Here is a 24,087-nt window from a genome sequence, read left to right on the forward strand (position 1 = left end):
TTTAGTAATAGAATAATATCATCGGTAGTACCATGAAATTTTAAAAAAGGCAGAAATAGGCGGAATTTACGAAAAAAGGCAAAAAGTGCAAAAAACAATTATAATAGGCAAAATAGGCAAAAAAGGCATTTTGCCTATAATCCGAGCTTTACTCATAACCTTAAACCCGTCAATCCTGGTTATGTGTAGATGATTGTTATGTATTCTATCTGCTATCATGATCTTTTCCTTTAATATGTTTAACTGCAACCAAATATTTTACGTTTGTTTTCAACCAATCGTTTGCAAGAAGATGTCTTCTGAAAAAGTAGGTTGTTTATTTTTCGACCATTTACTGAGATGCCCTTTTTCCATCCTTTAAGCGCTCTTCTCATAATATGCCCTCCATATATATTAAATAATTGTGGAGATAGTATACAATCTTGTGTGACACCTTGTTCTGAATGGAATTCATTTGAGAATATGTCAAGCACTTTAACTGTTTAAGTGTTGCCATTTGACCCTGTCGAATACTTTGCGATAATCTATAAAACAAAATATATAGTGGAATATTGAATTCCTTGGATTTTTCTATTATTTGTCTTAGTTTCAGAAAGCGTTCTCGAGTATCTCTCTCTTTGGTAAATCAAGTAAATCCAGGAAAGTTTTCAGTTTCTCATTGATTATGTGTAGCAATAGTTTGCTGTCTTGTGAGATCAGGGAGATGGTTCTATAGTTTTAGCATTTATAAAAGCTGCCTTTTTTTATGTATTGTCGTTGGCAAATCCATTGCTTGAAAGGATATATTTTGTTACAGAGCAAGTGAAGCAATTTTATTCCTGTTTCTTCTATGGCTTTGAGCATTTCTGCTGTTATCATATATGGAACTGGTACTTTGTTATACTTAGGTCTACTGACCGCCAGTCTTATTTAATTCTCGAGTATATTGGGTTCTTCTTTGATTTCTTCAGGGGTTTGGTGAACATGTTCCCGACGTTGATCATCTTTATATAGATCCCGACAATATAATCTCCATGTCTCTGGTATATCTTCTCTGTCGGTTCTCAGGGTTCCTGTATGGTGTTCAACGGCCTAAGTTTTGGCTTTAAAGGCTCTTGCTATGTAGCATATTTTTCCAAACGGATCTCTTGACTGATTGTTTTGCCTCGAAATAGAGAAATAAGTAAGTATCGAAATATAAATCCAATAAGCCTAGAAGAAATTAGCAATGCTATAAAAACCTAAAATATAAAAATCCATGGACATTGACAATATTGATCCACAACTAATTAAAAAATTGACTAAAAACAAGAAATAATAAAGTAAATACTGGCTTTGTTTCTACTAAAAAAGATTACTACCCTACGCCGAAGAAATAGTTAGTGATTATCAGTGTTGCTCCAGGTCTCAAAATTCGATAACTGATTAAATATATACTGTTTGACAAATGCTTAAAAAGTATTGGCAATATAATCAAGACAAACACCAGATTATTATAGATAGTAAACAGGTTCGAGATTCCATTCATTTTTTTTAATTATAAACACAACGGTTGAGATAGGTGTAACTAAGACTGCCTGCGGTAACTCAAATAAGTAGGTGTAAATAATCAAATGCTTTCGGCGTTAACACTGGAATAACACTGGGAGATCTATTGTACCCATTGTTATTTAACCTAGCATTTGTATACACCATAAGAACAAATTATCCGAAGATTAAACAGGACATAGCTACTAGTAGAGAAAATATTGTTCTCGCATTTGCTGATAATGTAAATACATTAGCACAATCAATAATAGAAGTTACTTATATTTTGTCAAATTTAAAAGAAGCTTAAAATAAACATCGATCTAAATATAGATGAAGATTGTTTTATTCACATCTAAGATTGTTTACAATCCGTTTCACAATAGAAATAATAAGTAAAATTGTTTTTTCTGGCAACGTCAGAGAGATGTAAAGTCAAGTGACTAAAGCATCAGAGCACAAATATTGGTTTGATTACCGGTTGGATGCGCACATACATAGATGCACGAACACGAATACTACAAGCAGCACAGATTACAATGACCGGACGCTGTTGAAGGCGTAGCTTACACTGTAGTAGGCACTATCAGGATCGGTTTTGTAGGTCCAAGGGATTATGTTGTTTTAATTAAGTTGCTTTAATCTCTTTGCTTGTTATTTTTTGAGAAGATTGTGTGCCAGGGTGTTAAGATGCACGCGCAACTTTCTGCTTCTTTTGCACTCTTCAGAGACTGTTATTACCTGCAGATCTTTATCTAAGGCACCATTCTGTATATACCAAGCGACATTGGCCATTGTTCTTAGAGTTTTAGATTGAAATCTTTGTATTTTCATAACATTAGATTTGCTAGCTGACACCAGAGCTGCAAACCATACGAACAAACGGGATTTATTATTACTTTGTATATCGGCAGGTATCGATCGATAGGTGTGAGTTAGTTACCAGCATCAAGTAAAGTTTTTAGTATAAAATTCCTAGTTGTAGTCTTTTCGTCCATACATGTTTGGTACATGTTAATATTTTGTCTAGATGAATACCTAGATATTTTACGTTATCCTTGTAGAGTAAAATATGTCCATCACGTTTAACTTTTGGATATATACCTATTCTTAGAGTAAATATAGTATGTGTAGGTTTTGAGGAACTTACTTAAATTTTCCAAAGTTTAAACCATTTATTAGTTTTATTTAGATGTAGTTTAGTAAGTTTATCTGATGATATTTCTGGATTACTATGGGATGTTAGGAAAGCAGTATATTCTGTAAATATTGCAAGCATTAGCTTATTGCTTATTGATAAATCAGCTGTATATATCAGGTACAGGATAGGTCCGAGCACACTACCCTTAGGTACACCAGATAGGATGTGGTGGAGTTTTGTATAGGCTTCAGTATACGTTACTAAATATCTCCTTTCTGTAAAGTATGATTAAAGTAGTTTAAAGTGAGTGTAGGGTAGGTTTGTCAAAAACGTATCTAAAAAGACTGCAGTACAGTATTGCTTGTTCTACTGTGGCGTTTTGGTGACGAAATCCGAATTGATGGTCAGTAATCGGTCGCTGTGTCAAAGTCCAATCCAGAATATCTAGCCACAAATACATTAAAACAACAATAAACCCACAATGGAACATGGACGAAATGCACAATACAAAGAAACAACAAAACTATAGAGAACAACTTGAACAAATCTTGAACTCTGAAAGAGAATACACTGATATAGAACAGCTATGGGAAACGACTGCCGAAATAATAACCAAGACAGCGGACAAGATCTTTGGAAGGAGTAGGCAGAAGAGGGCAAAAACATGGTATGATGAGGAATGTCGGAAACAGCTGAAAAAAAGACAAACAGTAAGGAAGACTTGGATACAACTGCAAACAGACTAAAGTAAAAAGGAATATGACGACTGCCGAAAAGAAACAAGAAAAATAATACGCACAAAGAAAAGAAACTATGAACAACAAAAATATGAAGCTATGGAGAGAGACCGGCCCAAACCAGGCTCCAGAGAATTCTATAAAGCAATTTCCTCTGAGAAAAGAGGACATAAAACCAATTCCATCCATACCCTGAGAGACAATCAAGGCCGTATGATAATCGACGGTAAAGAAGTAACTGAAAAATGGAAAGAGTATTTTAGGGACCTTCTAAACATCATACAGGAAGAACAGCACAAATAAGAGATCTATATCACAGCGGACATGCCCGTCAAAAATCAATCCATTGAAGAAACCCAAAAGGCCTTAAATAAGCTGAAAAATCACAAAGCGTCGGGTACGGACGATATACCAGCAAAACTTCTGAAATATGGGGGAGACGCACTACATCGCCAAATCCACCAGCTAATAACGCACATATGGTTAGAAGAAAGGATACCAGCACGATGGAAGGAAAACATAATAGTGCCCATCCACAAAAAATGAGACAAAACAAAATGCGCGAATTATAGAGGAATTTCACTCCTAAATACGGCATATAAAACCCTCTCAAACATCATTCTTAGTAGACTAATTCCTTATGCTGAAAATGTCCTAGGCGAATATCAAGCCGGTTTTAGGGCAAACAGATCAACAATAGATAAACTATTTACGCTGAGATAACTTCTAGAAAAGGGATGGGAGTATAACAGACCCATACACAATCTTTTCATAGACTTTCGATAGGCATATGATAGCGTAGAAAGAAGCCAAGTATGGAATGCCATGGCGGAGCTCTCAATATCAAAGAAACCCATTCGGATGACCAAAGTCTGTATGGAGGGTGAAATATCTAAAGTACGTGTAAATAATAAACTGACTGGCAGCTCTAAAATCAACAGTGGATTCAAACAGGGTGATGCGTTATCTCCACTACTTTTTAACTTTGTATTAGAGAAAGCCATGAGGTCGACCGAAATAAAAACAGAATTGCTATCGGTTCAAGGTCCCAAGCTATTACTCGCATATGCAGATGACATAGATCTCGTTGGAGACTCCATCCTATCCACGAAAGATACCTTTAACAAAGTGGAAGGAGCAATAAGTGAAGTAGGGCTGAAGATTAATGAAGAGAAGACGAAATTTATGTGGTTAAATTGAACGACACGAAGAGACAGAATAGGACAAAATTTGACGATCAACACCTTCAATTTTGAACGAGTACAACGTTTTAAGTATCTGGGGGCCGTAATCACAGCTAACAACGATGTTACTCAAGAAATAAAAGGCAGAATCCAATCTGCAAACCGCTGTCTATTCGCACTGGATAAGCTCATAAAATCAAAAAATCTTACAAAAAGTTCAAAGATCAAAATCTATAAATCCATGGTTAGACCTGTAATAACATACGAATGCGAAACGTGGACCATGACCAAAGCAAACGAAGAAAAGCTCAGATGCTTTGAACGAAAAAAATTTTCGGACCTCGCCATGACATCACCACAAACCAGTATAAGATCAGAACCAATATCGAATTAAAAGCACTCTACAATGACGCCGATATTGTCCAAGAAATTAAATCACAGCGACTAAGATGGACAGGCCACGTGCACAGACTGCTTAACGATAGACTTGTAAAACTGGTATGGGAAGAGATTCCCACAGGCAAAAGACCACTCGGACGTCCCAGAATGCGATGGAGAGATAAAATCCAAGCAGATCTCCGGAAAATGAACATTACATTTGACCCTAGGTTGATGGAAGACCGAACAAATTGGAAAAAAGTTGTACAGTCAGTCAAGATCCACCCAGGGTTGTAACGCTACGTGATGATGATGATGAATCGGTAGCTGTGGCTTGACATCTTTTGGACCTGTACCAGCTATTTGAATAAGTATAATGTGTGCCACTTTCCATTGCAAAGGGAAGTAGTGCAGCCTAAACATAGCATTAAAGATCATAGTGAATATTCTGTAGAAATCATGAGGTAGTTCTTGAAGGAGTTTACGCGTAATGAGGTCGTATCCCGGCGCCTTATTGGATTGTATCTCACTTTTTATTATCTGTTTTACTTTTTTGTTGTTAAATTGGGAGATTGGTAGTTCTATTTGATATGGAGCATCAAGAAAATAATAAAGTGGTTCATCTTGTTCTGAAGGCACTACTCTCTTAAATGAACTAAATACTTTCGAAAGATGTTCTGCGAATATCTCGGATTTTTCTGTATATCTTCTTGCTTATTTACCTTTGGCATTTTTAAAGGAGGTATAACGTGTTGTGCCCTTTTACTTTTCTCGTCACTTTCCATAAATAGTTTGTATCTTTGAACGGCGGCAGATTTTCTAGATAGATAAGTTTGGACCTCCCTAATGTTTTTCTTTTTTAATATATTTATCAAGTCTTCTGGTAATTATGTTTTGGCTTGCTTTGCCAATAGGTGCCTGTGTGTTTTGACACTTTCTGCTAAATTTGCTTTTCGCTTTAATCAAGTTTTATGCATTCACAGAACAATTAATGCTTTCCTTCCATATTGTTGTATGTTGTATGCAAGTATGATGGTTACTTGCATACTTTACGTATCTTGCAGGCAGGTGACAGAATTTTTTGTGTGGCCGTAGCGTTGACAATTGGAGTACCTGACGCTTGGGATGTGGTGGTTAAAAGGATACAATTATTTTTGTGGAGTAAAAGAAAAGACATGGTTGTTTCAAAGCAGAGACAATAGAGAATTAACCAAAATAGTCAGAGTATTTAGATATCTAGAAGAAAAATCACCAACGACAATAAAGTAAAACGGAAAGTTAAATTGGGGATAATTGCGGGAAGCAAATCTTTATTTACCATTTAACTTCTAGATTGGTCAAAACTCACACTTACAGAAGCAAAACATGAAGACTAACAAATAAATTAATTTATATATTACTGAATTAAATACTCTATTGGAGAAAGAAAATCTAGTAAGGTACATAAACGCCAATAGACTAAGATAGGTAGGACATCTGATAGAAAGTAGAGACAGCCGACTTATATCCAATGCGTTGTGAAAAAGAACAAATGAGATAGGAGCTGTAAGATGGCTTAGAAAATTGTGGAAAGATTCAATCAGAGAGAATACGGAGGCAGTAAAAAATAGTAGCATGTAACCGACAAAATTGGAAGGTAATTGTAAACGCGACAAGTACTCAATGAGAGTTGTAACGTCGTTGATGATGATTACTGAATAAAATACTATACTGGACTTGACAAAATATATGCAGATTAGATTATTTAATACTCTAGATGTTTTTAATGTAGTCCTGAAACGTCAGATTGTCTTCGACGTACAAGGCGATGGCGTGATGTGTGTCCATAATGGTGGTTTTTTTTGATATATTGATTGTTACTGTGGTGGAATTATTTGGTACACCACTGCTCATACAAAGCAATTGCGCATTGATAACAAAATTATGAAGATGTATATTAATTCGATCGTATTTCGTATTTCGTAATTCGTATTAATACCATCCGTCCATTGTAAAAAATGAAAAAATTAGTTGCCTATACCATAACAAATTCTATAACAAAAAATTCCAAAATATTTTGTGTTTGTTTTAAAAATAACTTTCTAATTACTGTTTAAGTATCAATGCTACACATAAATGTTCATTACATATATTAAATCACTGGTATTGAAAACCTACGTAATAATATAAATATTTTTGTATCTATAAGCGCTGTATAGCTAACAAGCTATCTTACTCGTTCGGCCACTACCCCCGCTGAATTCCGCGATTCTTTTTATTTGACTTGTAATATAATTACAACAGTTTTGAATTTCACTAACGTATTAAAAAGAGACAGAACACAATTGTATCTCTGCTGAAGCCCCCTTGCATATGGCAGCTTAATATTAACGACGCCAGAGCCCACCCTCAGCGCTGGCTCTCTCTCTCCGTTATAGCCGTATGATTAGCTCTAAATGTCTCCACCACTGTCTTGAACGAAGGGTATGTACAGTAAGTGGCCGACATCACAGTGGCTTTCGATTTTGTGGCTTAGGCCCCTTTGTACTCGAAATGATCTATGGCGTTCATTTCAGACCGCTCTACGAAAGCTATAACAATCTGAAAGTTTCGCTAGGAAGTAGGAAATCGCTTAATGTTTGAGCCTTTCTGTCGTATTCATAAGATCTATTATCAAAACTTGATTGCATTGTATTTGACTTGTCATTTAATCATTTCTCGTAGGCTTTTGAAGATTTCCTCTTTGTGCAAACAAACGAAAATTATTATCTCAAGCTTTAATTTTCTTCTCGTCGGTCATTCCATTTTAGCTTAAGAGGGCAGATTGTTTTGTCTTTTTGTAAAGGATTTATTCTCTTTGAAGAAACGAATTAACTTCCTATTCTTGTAACGAGTTGTCTCGAATGTTATAGACGGTAAACTGTGCGATATGGATTACGCTCAAAAATTAATTATGCCTTGAAATGAATATTACTCCCAAATTCTATAAATTCTACCGATATATATATATATATATATATATATATATATATATATATATATATATATATATAATTTTCTTTGGTATAGTCCAGGTTCTTTCGGTCTGGAATTAAAACAATTCTATTTTTTTGTCAACTTAATATTTCGTCAACTGATTGTTAGCTTCATCAGAAGTGCACTACGAATATATTAAAACAAAGAGATAAGAAATATTAAGATAAAATTACATACGTATTTACTCACAGAAGTAGAACTGTTTACAAAAAAAAACAAGACAAATATTTGTACTAGACTTTTACAATTAGACTGACAATTTCAAAATAAGTAAAAATACACATAAAACAAGAAAACTTTATAGTAAGATAGACGAGTCTCTTTGTATTTGTATATATAAAATGAAGCAGCAAGTACATGGTAAATTAATTATGAATTAAATGGATTGCAGGATATTACTCTAGATCCTGCTTAACTGATTCGTATCTGCTTTGTAATTTATTAAATTTTTTGTGTTGATAATATAACACATTTCGAGAAATAGCCTGTTTTTATAATTAGTTACTGTTTGTAGGATTTTAACATTAGAATAGTCAAACGTGACCCGTGTTGATGGAGAGTTTGACAACAGCATATGAGTTTTTACCACTTTTGTGCTGGGTAATACGTTGTTGAAACCATTGGCTTGTCTGTCCAATATTGCAACCTTCGCAGCCTAAATACGGTATTTTGTAGATTGTATTGGTAGCATACATTACTGGGGTTTTATCTTTAACACGATTGTTAATCTTATTTGTTAGATTACCAAAAACAGCTTAAACAAGCGCGATGACGCTAAAAGACTGTCCGGTAACATGGCAACCGCTGCTTCAGCGACCCCCACAAAATCGATCCTGCTCAGACTGTATCCGTGCATACAGTTCCCGCGCATACTGAAGGTATAAAGGCAGCAACTGTCGTCTCGGGATAATTGATGAGGGTCCAATTACCTTCAAATAAGCCGGACGCTCTGTAGAGGGCTTCGAATATAACAGTCGAGAGCTCCTCTACCCAAGTCCATTTACAGGGTATGGACTTGAGAATATTTCTCTTCCGATGACTTGTCTTGAGAAAGACAAGATATTTCTTACATAACAAAATAGTATATTTTGTCAAACATCAGGTTGCACTTGAATAAAACTTTCAGCCACAGAGTATGGAAAAGCAGGAATCAGAGCCCCTAGAGCCCCTAGAGCCCGTGAGAAACTGATCTGGCTGACCTGAAAATCGCCAATATTTATATGTGTTGTTCGAGCTATAAATAGGGATTTCGAGATCAGTAGCCAATAGGAAAATTACAGGCGGGACGATGCGCGTACTAGTCTACAGACTATTGCACTCGATGACATCCCCCTTCCTCTGGAGACTCTGCTATTGGGAAAAAATTTATTGATAAAAAATACAATAGTAATCCAAGACACGTGTGAAAATACATAAAAATGCATGATAATATAAAAGTAAAATATTCATAAAATCTGCAATACTGCACAAATCACTACTTATAGAGGGAGGTCGGTGGTAGTGACAGCATCTCCTACTCCTGCAGGTCTATCCTCGGTCGGTGTACCAACTCCTTCGGCGCGTTCGTCCTAGGTCGCCCGGATCGCATCTGCCATATCCAACGGGGTTTCGTAGGCCAGTGTGATTAAGCCTATGTGGTTCCGACCACTTCTCGGTAGGGAGGCAGTCGGCTGGGCCTACTCCGGGACTTTCATTGGCATTTGAGGCTTCTCGCTTCGAAGAAGCCTGGCTCGTCAAAGGTGTCTGCATACTGAAGGTAACAGGTCTGCAGAAGGCCCCGATATCGGCATGTTAGCATGGGTACGCTAACATCCGATGGTTCTCCCCGCTGTCTTTTTGAATCCGGTACAGGTGAGCTTGGGTTCAAAAACCGAGTTAGGTGACATTTCGTCTCGGGATAATTGATAAGGGTCTAATCACCTTCAAATAAGCCGGAACGAATAATTATGAGATGAAAATATTTGTGTTCCTGGGTCTCCTAGATAATTCATCTATTGCGTTATTTATTTTGTAGTGAATTTTTGTAATATGTTCTTTGTATCCATAGTATCCATATCCAACTAAAAGCGCTTTAAATCTATTATAGAATGCAGAAAATTATAAACAAAAAGTTCTTTTATACCCTAACTACGATGTTTTTAATGGCTCTATAGTATACTCATAGGTGAAAAATGATAAATGATAAACTACAATAACAACACATAAGCCAAAATTAGTGTCAAACTATTTTTAATATAACCACTGTTTAATATTATTCACATTTAAAATTCCTTATAAATGCGCTACTGGTGTGTCAAAACCAAAATTGGCCTTCAAAGATTAAAACTCTAAAATTAAATAACTTTAGATGAAATTAATAATTGATCGTCGCTTTAAGTTACAAACTAAGTTAATCAAAAGTTCAGGAAAAGGGCTATATATTTATATCACGAACAGACACACCGAACCGTAAATAAATAAGTAAAATCAGTGCAAAAGCCGTTTTCGGCGAACTATTCCCTCCCTTTGCTACTAATGAACATGCCACCACCAGAATGACTAGTGGTCTTCATTTCCTACAACCTGAAATACAACGGACCCTTGCCTGTTTCCACCGCTCGTTGTCACCGATACCCGTTTATCAAAATCCCTTCATTATTGGTCACAGAACAAGCAGACTTTATGAAGAACAAAAATATGGTTTTGTAAATTTGATTTTCTCTTTGAATTTTTTTACTATAAATATCCGTTCAGTATTCGTTTAGTCCGAGTACAATAATAGACAGTTTCGGAAATTAAGGTTATGTACATAAATATACACTGTGTGTCATAGATTGATAGTGTGTTTTAGATTCCTCAAATCATGTTAGACATTTTTTGAACACAATATCCTAAACCTATCTTTGACTGTTTCGGAAATATTAAGTAAAATGCAAAAATTCACATTTAGAAAAGAAAATTATCTATTTGCCGAAAGTCGCTACAACATATTCAAAAACTTCTAAATAATACAAATCTAAACAATATTGTTAATATAGGAGATGTTCAAAATGCTCCCCACGAACATCTTGGCAACACCTTAACCGTGAAGAGAAATTTCTTCTAACGTTACTCAACATCTCAGATGTGATCGATCTAATCGCAAGCGTTATTCTCTTCGTAAGATAGCTAAGTCAGTGGGTTAAGTTTTGTATACAATACTTTTCACATATCCACATAAGAAAATGTCTAATGGCGTCAAATCAGGGGATCGTGGTGGCCATTCCATCGATCCTCGCCTCCCTGTCCACCGATTTGGAAATATTTGATTTAGGTACTGCCGGACATGGATTTGGTAGTGGGGTGGTGCTCCATCTTATTGAAACCATATCATATTCGCTGGAACTTGTGGGTTTCGTGGATCAAGATACAAGTTGGCCAACGTTGGCATTACATTATTTTGGAGCAATGCTAAATAATTGTCGCCATTCAAATTGCCATTTATGGAAAAAATAATTCCTGCCCACACGTTAACCTTCTTAGGGTATTGAGTATTGCCTTCTCTCATCCAGTGAGGATTTTTCCTGGACCAATAGCGGCAATTTTGCCGATTAGCATGACCGTGAAGAGTAAATGTGCACTCATCAGAAAACAAAACATGTTCTAACTGAATCACATTGCTGTCTAACATTGCCATTATTTGTTCACAAAAATACGTTCTCCTGTCAAAATCATCTTCCATGAGCTCCTGAGTGTGTATAACTTTATAGGAATGAATTTTGTTTTCTTGTAATATTCGAATAACCGATGAATAGCTAATATCGAGTACTGGGGCTGCTTTTCGAACAGATGTATGTGGGTGTTACTCAAAACTCAAGCATAACAGCCAATTTGGTATCCTCACTTAGTGCATTGGCAGCTTCTTTTTTTTACCTTCTTAACATGGCCCAGCTCGTGGAATTGCTTCTCTATTTTACCAATTGTCCATTGAGATATGTGCGGCATATCAGGAAATGCTTCGGCGAAAACGAGCTACTCGATTTGCGTTCGTGTCTTATATCCATAGCCAATCATCTGTATAATTGTAATTTTGTGCCATTTCTGTTAAATTAACCATTTTTCTGGCTTTGCGGTTAATGAAATTCAAAGGACTATAGCACTGACAACTACTTCTGTCATGGAACAATAACACATTGCCGTTTTAAACCAAAGTAAACAATTTCTTTTTTAACATATCAATAAAAAGGAATGGTTAAATAGTTTTTGCTTACTTTATCATTACCAAGACCTAAATGGGCAAGAAGTATTAACACAGTGGTAGCAACTTTCGACAAATAAATAATTTTTTTTTCTAAATGTGAATTTTTGCATTTTACTTAATATTTCCGAAACAGTCAAAGATAGGTATAGGAAATTGTATTTAAAAAATGTCTAAAATAATCTGAGAAATCTAAAAATTAATTAATTACAGAGTGTTCTATTTATTATAAGCAAGTTGGTATTGGCCACTATTATCTGATACATCCCGTATAAAAAGTTTTTATAGAAAAAAATTCGCAACGTATCGACGTGTTCGACCGTTTTTTCGAATACTTCCTCTTTTATCCTCCTTTATTTATTAGCTAATTTATTCCATTTGGCTGACACACAGTGTATACACATGGCTTTAATGTTTTAAAAAATCATTAGTTTTCTCCTAATATTGAGTGCGAATATTGTAGTTAAGTTTCGAAATTTATCTAAGTATTCCAATCGCGTACAATTTTTTTGTAATAGTGGGAGGTAGCAGGTAGCGCTACTTGTATTGAAGAATTTTTAGAAATTATATGCGCTACTGCTCTCTCCACATCGCTAATAAATTTCTAAACAGATGTGTAAGATCGGCCATAATGCAACTGAATAGTTAAGAAATTGGATGTATGTACTACCAAAACGGCAAAATATATCAAAATCAAATTTGTAATCTGTCAAATATGTCAATATGTCAAGAAATTTCTCGTGGAAGAATGGGAATAACACTTAGACCAAGAAAATTTTCGAAATGTAATTGAAATCATGCCTAGACATTCTGCAGAAATTTAAGGAGTTAGAGTTAGAGGAGCCCTTATACGCTATAAGTTTTGTTTTAAAATAATTTTTAGCAACGCTGTTTTTAAAAAATAAATCGAAATTTTCACATTTATCCCTCTTTTTTTTTCACAATAAAATTTACAGTTTAGTTACCAAATATTTGCTATATTTGTAGCGAAAAGCCCTACATCTAATTCAATCAACGATCTTATTAAATAAAAATAATATGATCATAAAAATAATTAGTTCTAAACTATCTTTATAAATGGCTCATGTTTCATTTTGGTTTGTATATATATATGTATAAGCGGGGATCCTACAGCTTCTGCCGCTTCCCGCATTTCGATCGCCATCTTTTTCTATCTCTCCAGGTGTCTTCATCAATGGCTCTGTCTTTCATGGTTTCCATAACACCTTGTATCCAAGACTTGGCTGGTCTTCCTCGTTTCCTTCTATTACTTGGATTGTATTCCATAGCTCTTTTTGGCCATCTGTTGTCGTCCATCCTCTGTACGTGTCCATACCATATTAACTGTCTAGTTTCTATTCTTTCAGAAGTTGTATGTACTCTATCTGTTTTTCTTCTAATTTCAGAATTAGGTATACGTTCTACTCTTGATATACGGCAAGCTCTTCTTAGGTAGTCCATTTCAACCGTGTCAACTTTTTTCTTTCCTTTTGCTGTCATTTGCCAACATTCTGCTCCATATGTAAGAATTGGCTCTACAATTACTTTGTAGATAGTCATTTTAGTTTTCATAGTAGCTTTGTTGGACCAAAGTATCGAATTCAGAATTTGAACACTCTTCCTGCCTTGTTGCACTCTATAGTCTATATCTCGTTCCGTTGTTCCTTTACTGCAGATAATACTTCCCAAATATTTGTATTCGTAGCACCTTTTCATTTGTCTAATTTCCAAATCCGGGTCTTCGTCTTCACGACATTTGTATATATGTATCATTATATATATATATGTATCATTATATATAAGTATCCTAAACATCTATTGTATGTCGTTTCTGTCAGTTACCATTACCACCTGGTCATTAGCATACAAGTATATATATCATCATCATCATCATCAATTAGCCTATATTTGTCCACTGCTGAACGTAGGCCTCCCGTAAAATTTACCACCTGTTTCCATCTTGAGCTTCTTGCATCCAGTTTGTGGTGATGCGCTTGATATCATCCGCCCATCTAGTCGGTGGTCGTCCTCTGCTTCGATATGCCTTTTACTTTCGTCACTATTCCAGAATCTTTCTGGTCCATCTATCATCCGTTCATCTGGCAACATGTCTGTCCCAAACCCATTTAGCCATGGTTATTTTTTCAACTGCATCTGTGACTCCTATTTTTCTTCTTATTTCTAGGTTTGGTACTTTATCTCTGATGGTAATACCTAATATTGATCTTTCCATAGCGCGTTGTGTAACTCTTATTTTATCTATTGTTCTTTTTGTCAGAGTCAGTGTTTCTGCACCATATGTAAGAAACGGTAAAACGCACTGGTTAAAAACCTTTCTTTTTAGACAAACTAGGATAATAGACTTGAAAAGGTTATTCAATCTACCAAAGGCAGCCCATATGACACCTATCCTTCTTTGTATTTAGGTTGTCTGATTATCTCGGCCTAAGAGAATTCCATGCTATAGATATTTGTAAGCTCTTACTTGGTCGATGCTATGGCTCTCAATCAGAATTTTACCGCTAACTACAAGGTTGGTCATAAATTTTGTCTTTGAGGTGTTAATTTTGAGACCAATTGTTTTTGACACTTTATAGAGAATGTGCAGCATTTTTGTAGCTTTATCAACTCTATCAGATATTAAAACGATGTCATCGGCAAATCTTAGGTGGTTCAGATCTTCCCCATTTATATTAATTCCCATGTTATCCTCTCTTTTCATTTGCTTGAACAGTATATACATACATGAACAGAAAGTATATATATATATATACATATATATACTTATTGCTAAGTTGTATATCCATTCCATATACTATTTTTCATATTTTCAGTGTTGCTGCAAGATATATCTTAATAAGGTTAGCGAGATACAACATCCCAATCATAAGTTTTTTGTAACCCTTATGTTATTCTTAACTATATTTCTCTTGCACTTGCCTCATTGTAAATATAGCGTCGGTGAATGATTTTCCTGGCCTAAAACCTGGTTGTTCTTCTACCAATGTTCTAATTTTATTTAGTTTATTTGTTACCACTTTGGTTGTTAATTTTAGTCTTGCGTTTAATAAATTAATTCCTCTATAATGTTGTGGGTTTAATGTGTCTCCCTTTTTGAAGAGAGGTATTAGGATGCTTGATTGTTTTAATAGTCAAATTTTTTGGTCAGACCTGGTCCTCTGTACTTTAGGAGTTCGTTCGGTATTCTGTCCTCTTTTGGTAATTTTTTATTTTTAATTTCCCTAATGCTTTCCTTACCTCTATCTCCTTAATATTTATTTCTTCTTTTGTCGTCACCTCTGGTTTTGTTATTTCATTATCGTCACCTTTTAGCAAATAGGGATTGAAAGTAGTCTGTCCATGTTTCCTTCTGAATGTGTTTCGTTTTTACCAGTTTGTTTATTTCTTTTTTTTTTGTCCTTTGGTAATTCTCCATATTTTTTTGTGTTCCGTAGAAAGTCGTGTTCCATCTACTTTGAGAAGCTCTGCCAGTGTTCCTTTTTATTTTTCTACGTGAAGTATTTGTTTCATTTCTAATTCGTTTATAGTGGTTCTATGCTTGTGCTCTGTATTGTAAAAAGGATTTCTCCTATTGTTTACATTTTTTTCTTCATTGCCTTTCTAATCCAGGAGTTATATTTTTTTGTGTAAGTGTTCGTTGCGTTCCTCTCTCCAAATGATTCTGTTGCTGCGTTAATTATGTTATATTTGAGTTTTTTCCAGCTTTTCTTGATGTTATCGTTTTCTAATAATAAGTATAAAAGAATCTATGTTTCGTGGATCCTAAGAAGATTTGATTGGGTATCAAATGACCCAATCAAATCTTGGGTCAAACTAAAGGACGTTATCCACTTATTGTACACAAGAAAGATACCTGTAGAAATAGTCAAGAGGATCGAAAATATCTACCAAAATAACACAATAAAAGTAAGAGTAGAAGAAAAACTAACTGACCCATATTGAAGCTGGTAATGGGATAAGACAGGCAGATTCCCTTAGTCCTCTATTGTTTAACCTTATAGATGATGAAATAACAATAAAGTAAGAACTAAAAAAGGATACCAAATGGGAGAAAAACAACTTAAAATAATCTGTTACGCATACGATGCAATAGTACTTTCTCAAATTGAACATGCTTTACAACCTATGCTACACCAATTTAATGTAACCGCCAGAAAATTTTACATGTTAACTTCCCCAAAAAAACGTAAAATGCGTGGTTATAACATCAAATTTACTAAGATGTAAATTGGAGCTGGAAGGTCAGATAATAGAAAAAGTGATGGATTTGAAATATCTAGGCATCACATTGATAATTCTTTAACGGTCAATATTTTGGTATTGTTTGTTGGAAAAATACTATATTGAGTATGCTTAATAATAAAAAAAAGCAAATTTTGCTAAAACGAGCAATCAAAAAGTTTTACAATAAATTAAATGGGACACTTAGTATCGAGCAATTGTCAGAAAGAGTTATCCATGAAACATATACTTTGGGGGAAGATCAATTTCTAAAAGCATCCTAACCGAGCACATTCTCATATATCAAATTTTCATCTTTTCTTCCAATTTTAAAGGGACGCACTTCCTCAAGAACAGGAGACATTAAATGACATGGAAAATATTTAACAATCCACGATTTGAATATAATTCATTTTGTATTAGAGACCACAAAAGATAAAAATGAGTGCTGGGTAAAAATGGTTTTAGGGAAAAATACGGAGGGGTTGCTTTATTAAATACAGGGTGACTTAAAACAGATTTACTCGTGACAGGAATAAAAAACACGAATAAAGTCAATTTTAGATATTCGTTAGACTCGCAATTGAACCCGTCGTTTCGAAGAAGGGATATTTTTTAATATATCACTTTTTGGTGCTATTTGAAGATTTTTACTTCTTTTCTGTGAAAAGGGAGTATCTTCACATACAAGGAGTCAAAGTTTTCCTATTTTCTTTCCTCAAGCCTATCATGTCGATATCGGCGTGCTATATACTTTGATTCTCACGCAATTATCTGTGATGTTGGATCTTAAGCGGCTTTTTGACAATGTTAAAAGGAAAAATGATTGGATTATTACTACTCTCGTTAGAAATTTTAAGACTCAAATTTTAAAGTGCCTCTCTTCGAAGATCTCAAGACGCAATTCAAATGTTTATAAAAAAAGTGCAGCGTCACTTTTATGATGTGACGCTGCACATCATAAAAGTTTCTCAGGAAACTTTTATGAAGTGCAGCGTCAAAAAAAGGCTTTATTATCATAACCTGATTTGAGTTTGCCCGAAACAGTAAAGACTCATATCATTAAGTGCGATTGGTGAGTTCTTAAAATTTATCGAGACAAAGACAAAACCGCTTGAAAAATTAAAAACGTTATATTACTTAATGGTATTTAATATTTGTAATATTATACCTGTGTTTTTTTACGAAACGTGTTTAATATATTTTGAAACGATTCACTAACAAAATAGCAAATGGTTACTTCCAAAAATGTCTGGCAAAATGTCTACTTCTTCTTCTTTAAATGCCATCTCCGCGAGGAAGGTTGGCAATCATCATGGCTATTCTGATCTTCGAGGCAGCTGCTCTGAACAATTGCCTTGAGCTTCAACCAAACCACTCTCTCAGGTTCCTCAACCAGGAAACGCGACTTCTTCCTACGCTTCTCCTACCCTTTACTTTTCCTTGAATTATAAGTCTCAAGATGTTGTATCTTTCGCCTCTCATCACCTATCCGAGATATTACAATTTCCTTTCTTTTATTGTATTTTCCATTTCCCTTTCTCTGCCTATTCTCCTTAACAGTTCTGTATTCGTGACTCTATCTACCCATAGAATCCTTAACAATCTTCTAAATGTCCACATTTTAAACGCGTTAAGTCGATTTATTGTATTCCGGTTTAATGTCCATAAAAATGTCTACAGGCCGTACTATTTTATTAAAAGGATTTATTATGGATAGAGTATGGTGTAATTGCATTAATTAACTCAAATACTAACACCTATAGTAAGTAACTTATCTGCAAAGAAAGATTTATCAATGTGTATTAGAGCTTGTTTATCGGTAAACAACAGAATTCACATAAATGAATTTAGTATAATATTGGTAACTATTTGGATAAATGGTTCAAATATTTAAATCTATAAAATAAAAGTAACATTCATTTTGACCCGTTTAAGTTTATAAAACGGTTTGGATAGTTTTATTATTTCTCCAATCGAATATTTAAAAGTATATGTCATTATGAATTAATACAATTTCTTTTCTTAAACGTAATTTGTTAAGTAAACAGAAATTTTATTCTCATTTTAAATGAAAAATAACAAACTGTTAAACGAGACTTAGCAACAAAGTTCTGAATTTTTAAAAGACGTCTATTGATGTGATAGATTTTCGATCATAGCCGCTATCTGATATCTTAAACGTTGCCCTTGTCCACTGAATTATTTGCCGTAACTAATGTGAAGTCACCCTTAAAAGCGCGTGCTATTTTGGCCCGCAGTTATAAATCATAAATTTGGTTAAACATTTACATAAAGATAGAGTTACATATTCACTTAGCAGGATTCTATTTGGGATACGTGCCCGAGATGCTAAATTACAAGGCAGAAATAAGCATAATTCATTCTTAGGTTTAAGTGTAAGACAGTTTTCGAAGATAATTACTTGGAAGGGGTGTTTAGACAAGCCATGAGTTTGGACTTAAACGTATTAAAACTAATTTACATATTTTGCATATTCTAATCAGCGGTTTTCCTAAGGTATATATAAACACAACCAGATCCTTAAGAAAACTGGCTTAATATCCTCCGCTTAATTTATTTGACAGAGATTTTTATTGCTTGAATCATTACGGTAAGTATGAAAATTTTTTTGTAAAATAATTTAAAAAATTCGTTCTAAATATTCCTAATAGAACCGATTAGTACTTTAAATTATCCGCACGTGGCTGAAGTTTCAAATTGCTTTAAAATATAATGCTGATAAAAAAATACAATAGATTCAGAATGGAGAATTCGAAGAGAAAATTTCTTGAAAACATTTGCAGATAAAGGATGGTCTCCAGTGATATATGCTGTAAATTTATTTTTTTTTCTTAAATTATTATTTGTGTTCTGTGTTTAATTCAACTTGTAAAATTGAATTTGTAGACGTATTTTTATTTTGTTCTGTATTTGCTATTTGTAGCAGTTATATTATGTATTGTTATATATTTTCTGGGTGATAGCGGTTACTCTTACCTTTTTCTTCACAAATTTTGCATGGTTTTTTAAAAGTTTTCTTTGTTTCTGGTTTTGTACTTTTTTTAACATCACCTATCTCCTCCAACTTCTTATTCATTATTATTTCGTATCTTCGTAATGCATTAAATAAGTCTTGTGTATTGTTTAAATTTTGTCTCTATTTTCTCTCTTACAAATTTTGGTAATTCTAATAGTAGACATTCTTTCTTTAAGGCATAATATAAGAGTGAACCATTCAAAAATTTGTAATTTACAGCATATATCACTGGAGACCATCATTTATCTGCAAATGTTTTCAAGAAATTTTCTCTCCGAATTCTCCATTCTGAATCTAGTGTATTTTTTATTAACATTATATTTTAAAGCAATTTGGAGCGTCACCTACGTGAGAATAATTTAAAGTATGAATCGGTTCTATTAGGAATACTTAGTAAGAATAATTTTTAAATTAGTTTAAAAATTATTTTTCATACTTACCGTAATGATTAAAGCAATAAAAATCCCTGTCAAATAAATTAAGTGGAGAATATTAAGCCAGTTTTCTTAAGGATCTGGTTGTGTTTATATATACGTTAGCAAAACCGCTGATTGGAATATACAATCAAACTAATATTGTCAAGACTAATTATTCAATGTACTTTAATAAAAATTAACATATTAACATCCAAGCTTCATGAGATTCAACACCTTATCGATGGTGCTAAATTGTACTCATTCACAGGAAAAGATACAACAATATTCTAAGAAGGTAAAAAATTGGACATACTATAATGACCATCAATATTTAATGTCAAGAGAAGATCCTCCGTTGTGTTAAAACCCGACTGTAATGACTTACCTTCTGTAAAGCATATTTTTGTTGATTGTCCAGTATACGAACCTTCCAAAAACACCAACATCTACAAGGAAGTCCAAGAGATATTGTAAATTTCATTAACTGACACTTAAATGTACTAAACTGCTTAAAAAACCGTCCGATGTATTACAAAATTTGGTGTAGTTATTAGTATTGTTTACAAAAATTATCAAATCCAAAAATTAAATCGGTGTCACCGTTTGCAAATTAATACGTTTTAGCTAAGACTCAATTTTTGTAATTAATTTTTTTTGTGACTTGCTTTAAGATATTTGTAAATCGTAAAGAAATAAAAATAATAAATTTAGTTCATAAAATACCCATTTTTTCACAAAATTGAAAATATCTCCAAAACTATTAAGTATATATATATATATATATATATATATATATATATATATATATATATACATATATATATATATATATATATATATATATATATATATATATATATATATATATATACATATATATATATATATATATATATATATATATATATATATATATATATATATATATATATATATATAGGAAATACTTGGAAAAATTAAGCTAGATTGACATAAGTTTTTGATGGTGATAGAAAATACAGAGTGATACATTTTAAAAGTACTAAGCAACTAATGAATTAATGTTTTGTCTTATCTTGTATTAGATTAAAAGAGTATTAGGAAAATAAATTATTCCTATAAATTTTGATAATCATTTTTAAACTATGCCCACAACAGGTCATTGCTCCTGGAACTTTTTTCAATTATACAGGGCGCTGAACTTATAATTTTCATTGAAATTTGGATATAATTTTTTAAATACCCTGTATAACTCAAAACAACTTTGTACTTTTGTTACTAGTAAGTAAAGCGAATTTTAAATTTAAAATAAAATCAGGGTGTTTTATTTAAAAAATAAAAAACATAACATTGATGCGGTACATTGGAATGGAAGACCCTGTATATTTAACTAATTTATAGCGACTGCATATTAGTAGTATCTTTAATTCTTTACATCTAAAGAAGTTTGTTAAAATAATGACTATATTTCTAATACACAAACTTTTTATTTAACAACTAAAAAACAGACCTATATGAAGTATATAAACTATTGTTCATTTCTAACGTCTGTTTTATGTCACACATTTCTGGAAGTTAACCTGCCGTAAAAGCGGAGATTGACTCCTGAGTCCTTTTCTTTTATCCGTTGTTTTTGACTTTGATTATCTCGTTTATACTTTTGCAGTATAAAACCCAGACAATGGCATTTTTATTACAATTTTTAGTTGTATACCATAATACAAGGATGAATAAAATTTTCATATTATTTTAAAAATTATCATATTTTATATGTTGTCATTCGGCAAGGTCGCCATTGTCAAGTCATAACTGACTTGACAATGGCGACCTTGCCGAAACGTCATCAAAATGATGGTTTTTCTCAAAACCAAAATTATTCCACGCGGAGTCAAACCCGGAACATCACAGAAAACACACACATTATATATATATATATATATATATATATATATATATATATATATATAAAAACTAACAAATATATATATATATATAGGAATAAGAAAAAAGAAGTACTTGTGACTCGTTTGGAACAAATATATAACTGTTTTGGATGGGTTGGAGTCAATAATAGGGCTATTGGTTAACTATTTTTTTATTCTCGAGCTTTCAATTGTGTTTACAATTATTATCAAGAGCTAAAAAAGACAAAATACTTACAAGGTTGAACTAAAAAGAAAAAACAATTTTTGTTAACTTACCAAATAAAAATTAGTTTGGTAAGTAAAAATGACTGCTTACATGTTCAAAATATTTAATATAAAAATGTTTTGATCTAACAAATGTTTCTCCGAAAATTTCTATAATTTTGAAAACATTTTTTTAATATAAAAATAATTGAATTTATAAATAAGTTCAAATAGCAACCAATTACAAATAGCCTCAATGTCATAAATGCCAACATAAAATTTTTATTTTTGACAATTATATTGCCAAAAGTAAAACTTCGTTTAAACATTCTTTTTTGTTTAGTAACAAAAAGAAGAAGATTTATTCACCCTTGACAGATGTCTGAAAGAATGTGATAGATAACTTATATTAGTCATATTTAATTCTCCATATATCTATCACATTCTTTCAGACATCTGTCAAGGGTGAATAAATCTTCTTCTTTTTGTTACTAAACAAAAAAGAATGTTTAAACGAAGTTTTACTTTTGGCAATATAATTGTCAAAAATAAAAATTTTATGTTGGCATTTATGACATTGAGGCTATTTGTAATTGGTTGCTATTTGAACTTATTTATAAATTCAATTATTTTTATATTAAAAAAATGTTTTCAAAATTATAGAAATTTTCGGAGAAACATTTGTTAGATCAAAACATTTTTATATTAAATATTTTGAACATGTAAGCAGTGATTTTTACTTACCAAACTAATTTTTATTTGGTAAGTTAACAAAAATTGTTTTTTCTTTTTAGTTCAACCTTGTAAGTATTTTGTCTTTTTTAGCTCTTGATAATAATTGTAAACACAATTGAAAGCTCGAGAATAAAAAAATAGTTAACCAATAGCCCTATTATTGACTCCAACCCATCCAAAACAGTTATATATATATATATATATATATATATATATATATATATATATATATATATATATATATATATATATATATATATATATGTAAATACTCTTTTCTTTTGGGTGTGGTAGTCAATAAAAACAGAGCTTTGCTAAGGCGTACTATTTATTCTGAATCCAAGCTTTCGGTGGTTTTTTGCCACCTTTATCAAGGTCTACAAAGAAAATTACTATGTTTTAAACAGTTTGAATGGTGCCAAAAAAAAGGCTATAAAAAGTATGAAAAACTTACCCGAATGTAAGATTCGTGGCAGAAACAACAACGTTAAATAACATGATATACTGAAGTTGCAATTACACTTTAAAAATTACTGTTAAAAAAACACTTTAAAATTTCTAAATACGTTAAAAGTTAAAAACAAAATTAAGGACGACATGTTAAAACAGTCGTCGCTGCAGGCTTGATTTCAGTCACATTTCACGAGCAGAAAGAGAACGTGGGTGGACAATTATTGTTTAAATAGTTAGGAGAAAATACAAAAAACAACTTTGAAATTAACGTCTCACAAGATAAAGTTGTGCACAAAGTTGTTTTTTGTATTTTCTCCTAACTATTTAAACAATAATTGTCCACCCACGTTCTCTTTCTGCTCGTGAAATGTGACTGAAATCAAGCCTGCAGCGACGACTGTTTTAACATGTCGTCCTTAATTTTGTTTTTAACTTTTAACGTATTTAGAAATTTTAAAGTGTTTTTTTAACAGTAATTTTTAAAGTGTAATTGCAACTTCAGTATATCATGTTATTTAACGTTGTTGTTTCTGCCACGAATCTTACATTCGGGTAAGTTTTTATACTTTTTATAGCCTTTTTTTTGGCACCATTCAAACTGTTTAAAACATAGTAATTTTCTTTGTAGACCTTGATAAAGGTGGCAAAAAACCACCGAAAGCTTGGATTCAGAATAAATAGTACGCCTTAGCAAAGCTCTGTTTTTATTGACTACCACACCCAAAAGAAAAGAGTATTTACATATATTTTTTCCAAACTAGTCAAAAATTTTGGACTACTTTTATATATATATATATATATATATATATATATATATATATATATATATATATATATATATATATATATATATATACCACATACCCGATATTTCTAACATATTTATAAATTGTTTTTTGGTCGAAATAATTACGTG

At 32.7% G+C, this 24,087-nt stretch overlaps 1 protein-coding gene across 1 annotated transcript in view; it reads left to right on the forward strand.

Moving 5' to 3' along the window:
* The first annotated feature begins 3,708 nt into the window (after window positions 1–3,708).
* The window catches only part of LOC140451611 (uncharacterized), a 258,028-nt gene continuing 237,649 nt past the window's right edge, over window positions 3,709–24,087 (forward strand). The window contains exon 1 of the mRNA XM_072545458.1: window positions 3,709–3,909. Coding sequence (XP_072401559.1) covers window positions 3,709–3,909 — 201 coding nt within the window. The remainder of the gene's footprint in view (window positions 3,910–24,087) is intronic.

The sequence above is a fragment of the Diabrotica undecimpunctata genome, chromosome 10, assembly GCF_040954645.1.
Source record: "Diabrotica undecimpunctata isolate CICGRU chromosome 10, icDiaUnde3, whole genome shotgun sequence".
Taxonomy (NCBI): domain Eukaryota; kingdom Metazoa; phylum Arthropoda; class Insecta; order Coleoptera; family Chrysomelidae; genus Diabrotica; species Diabrotica undecimpunctata.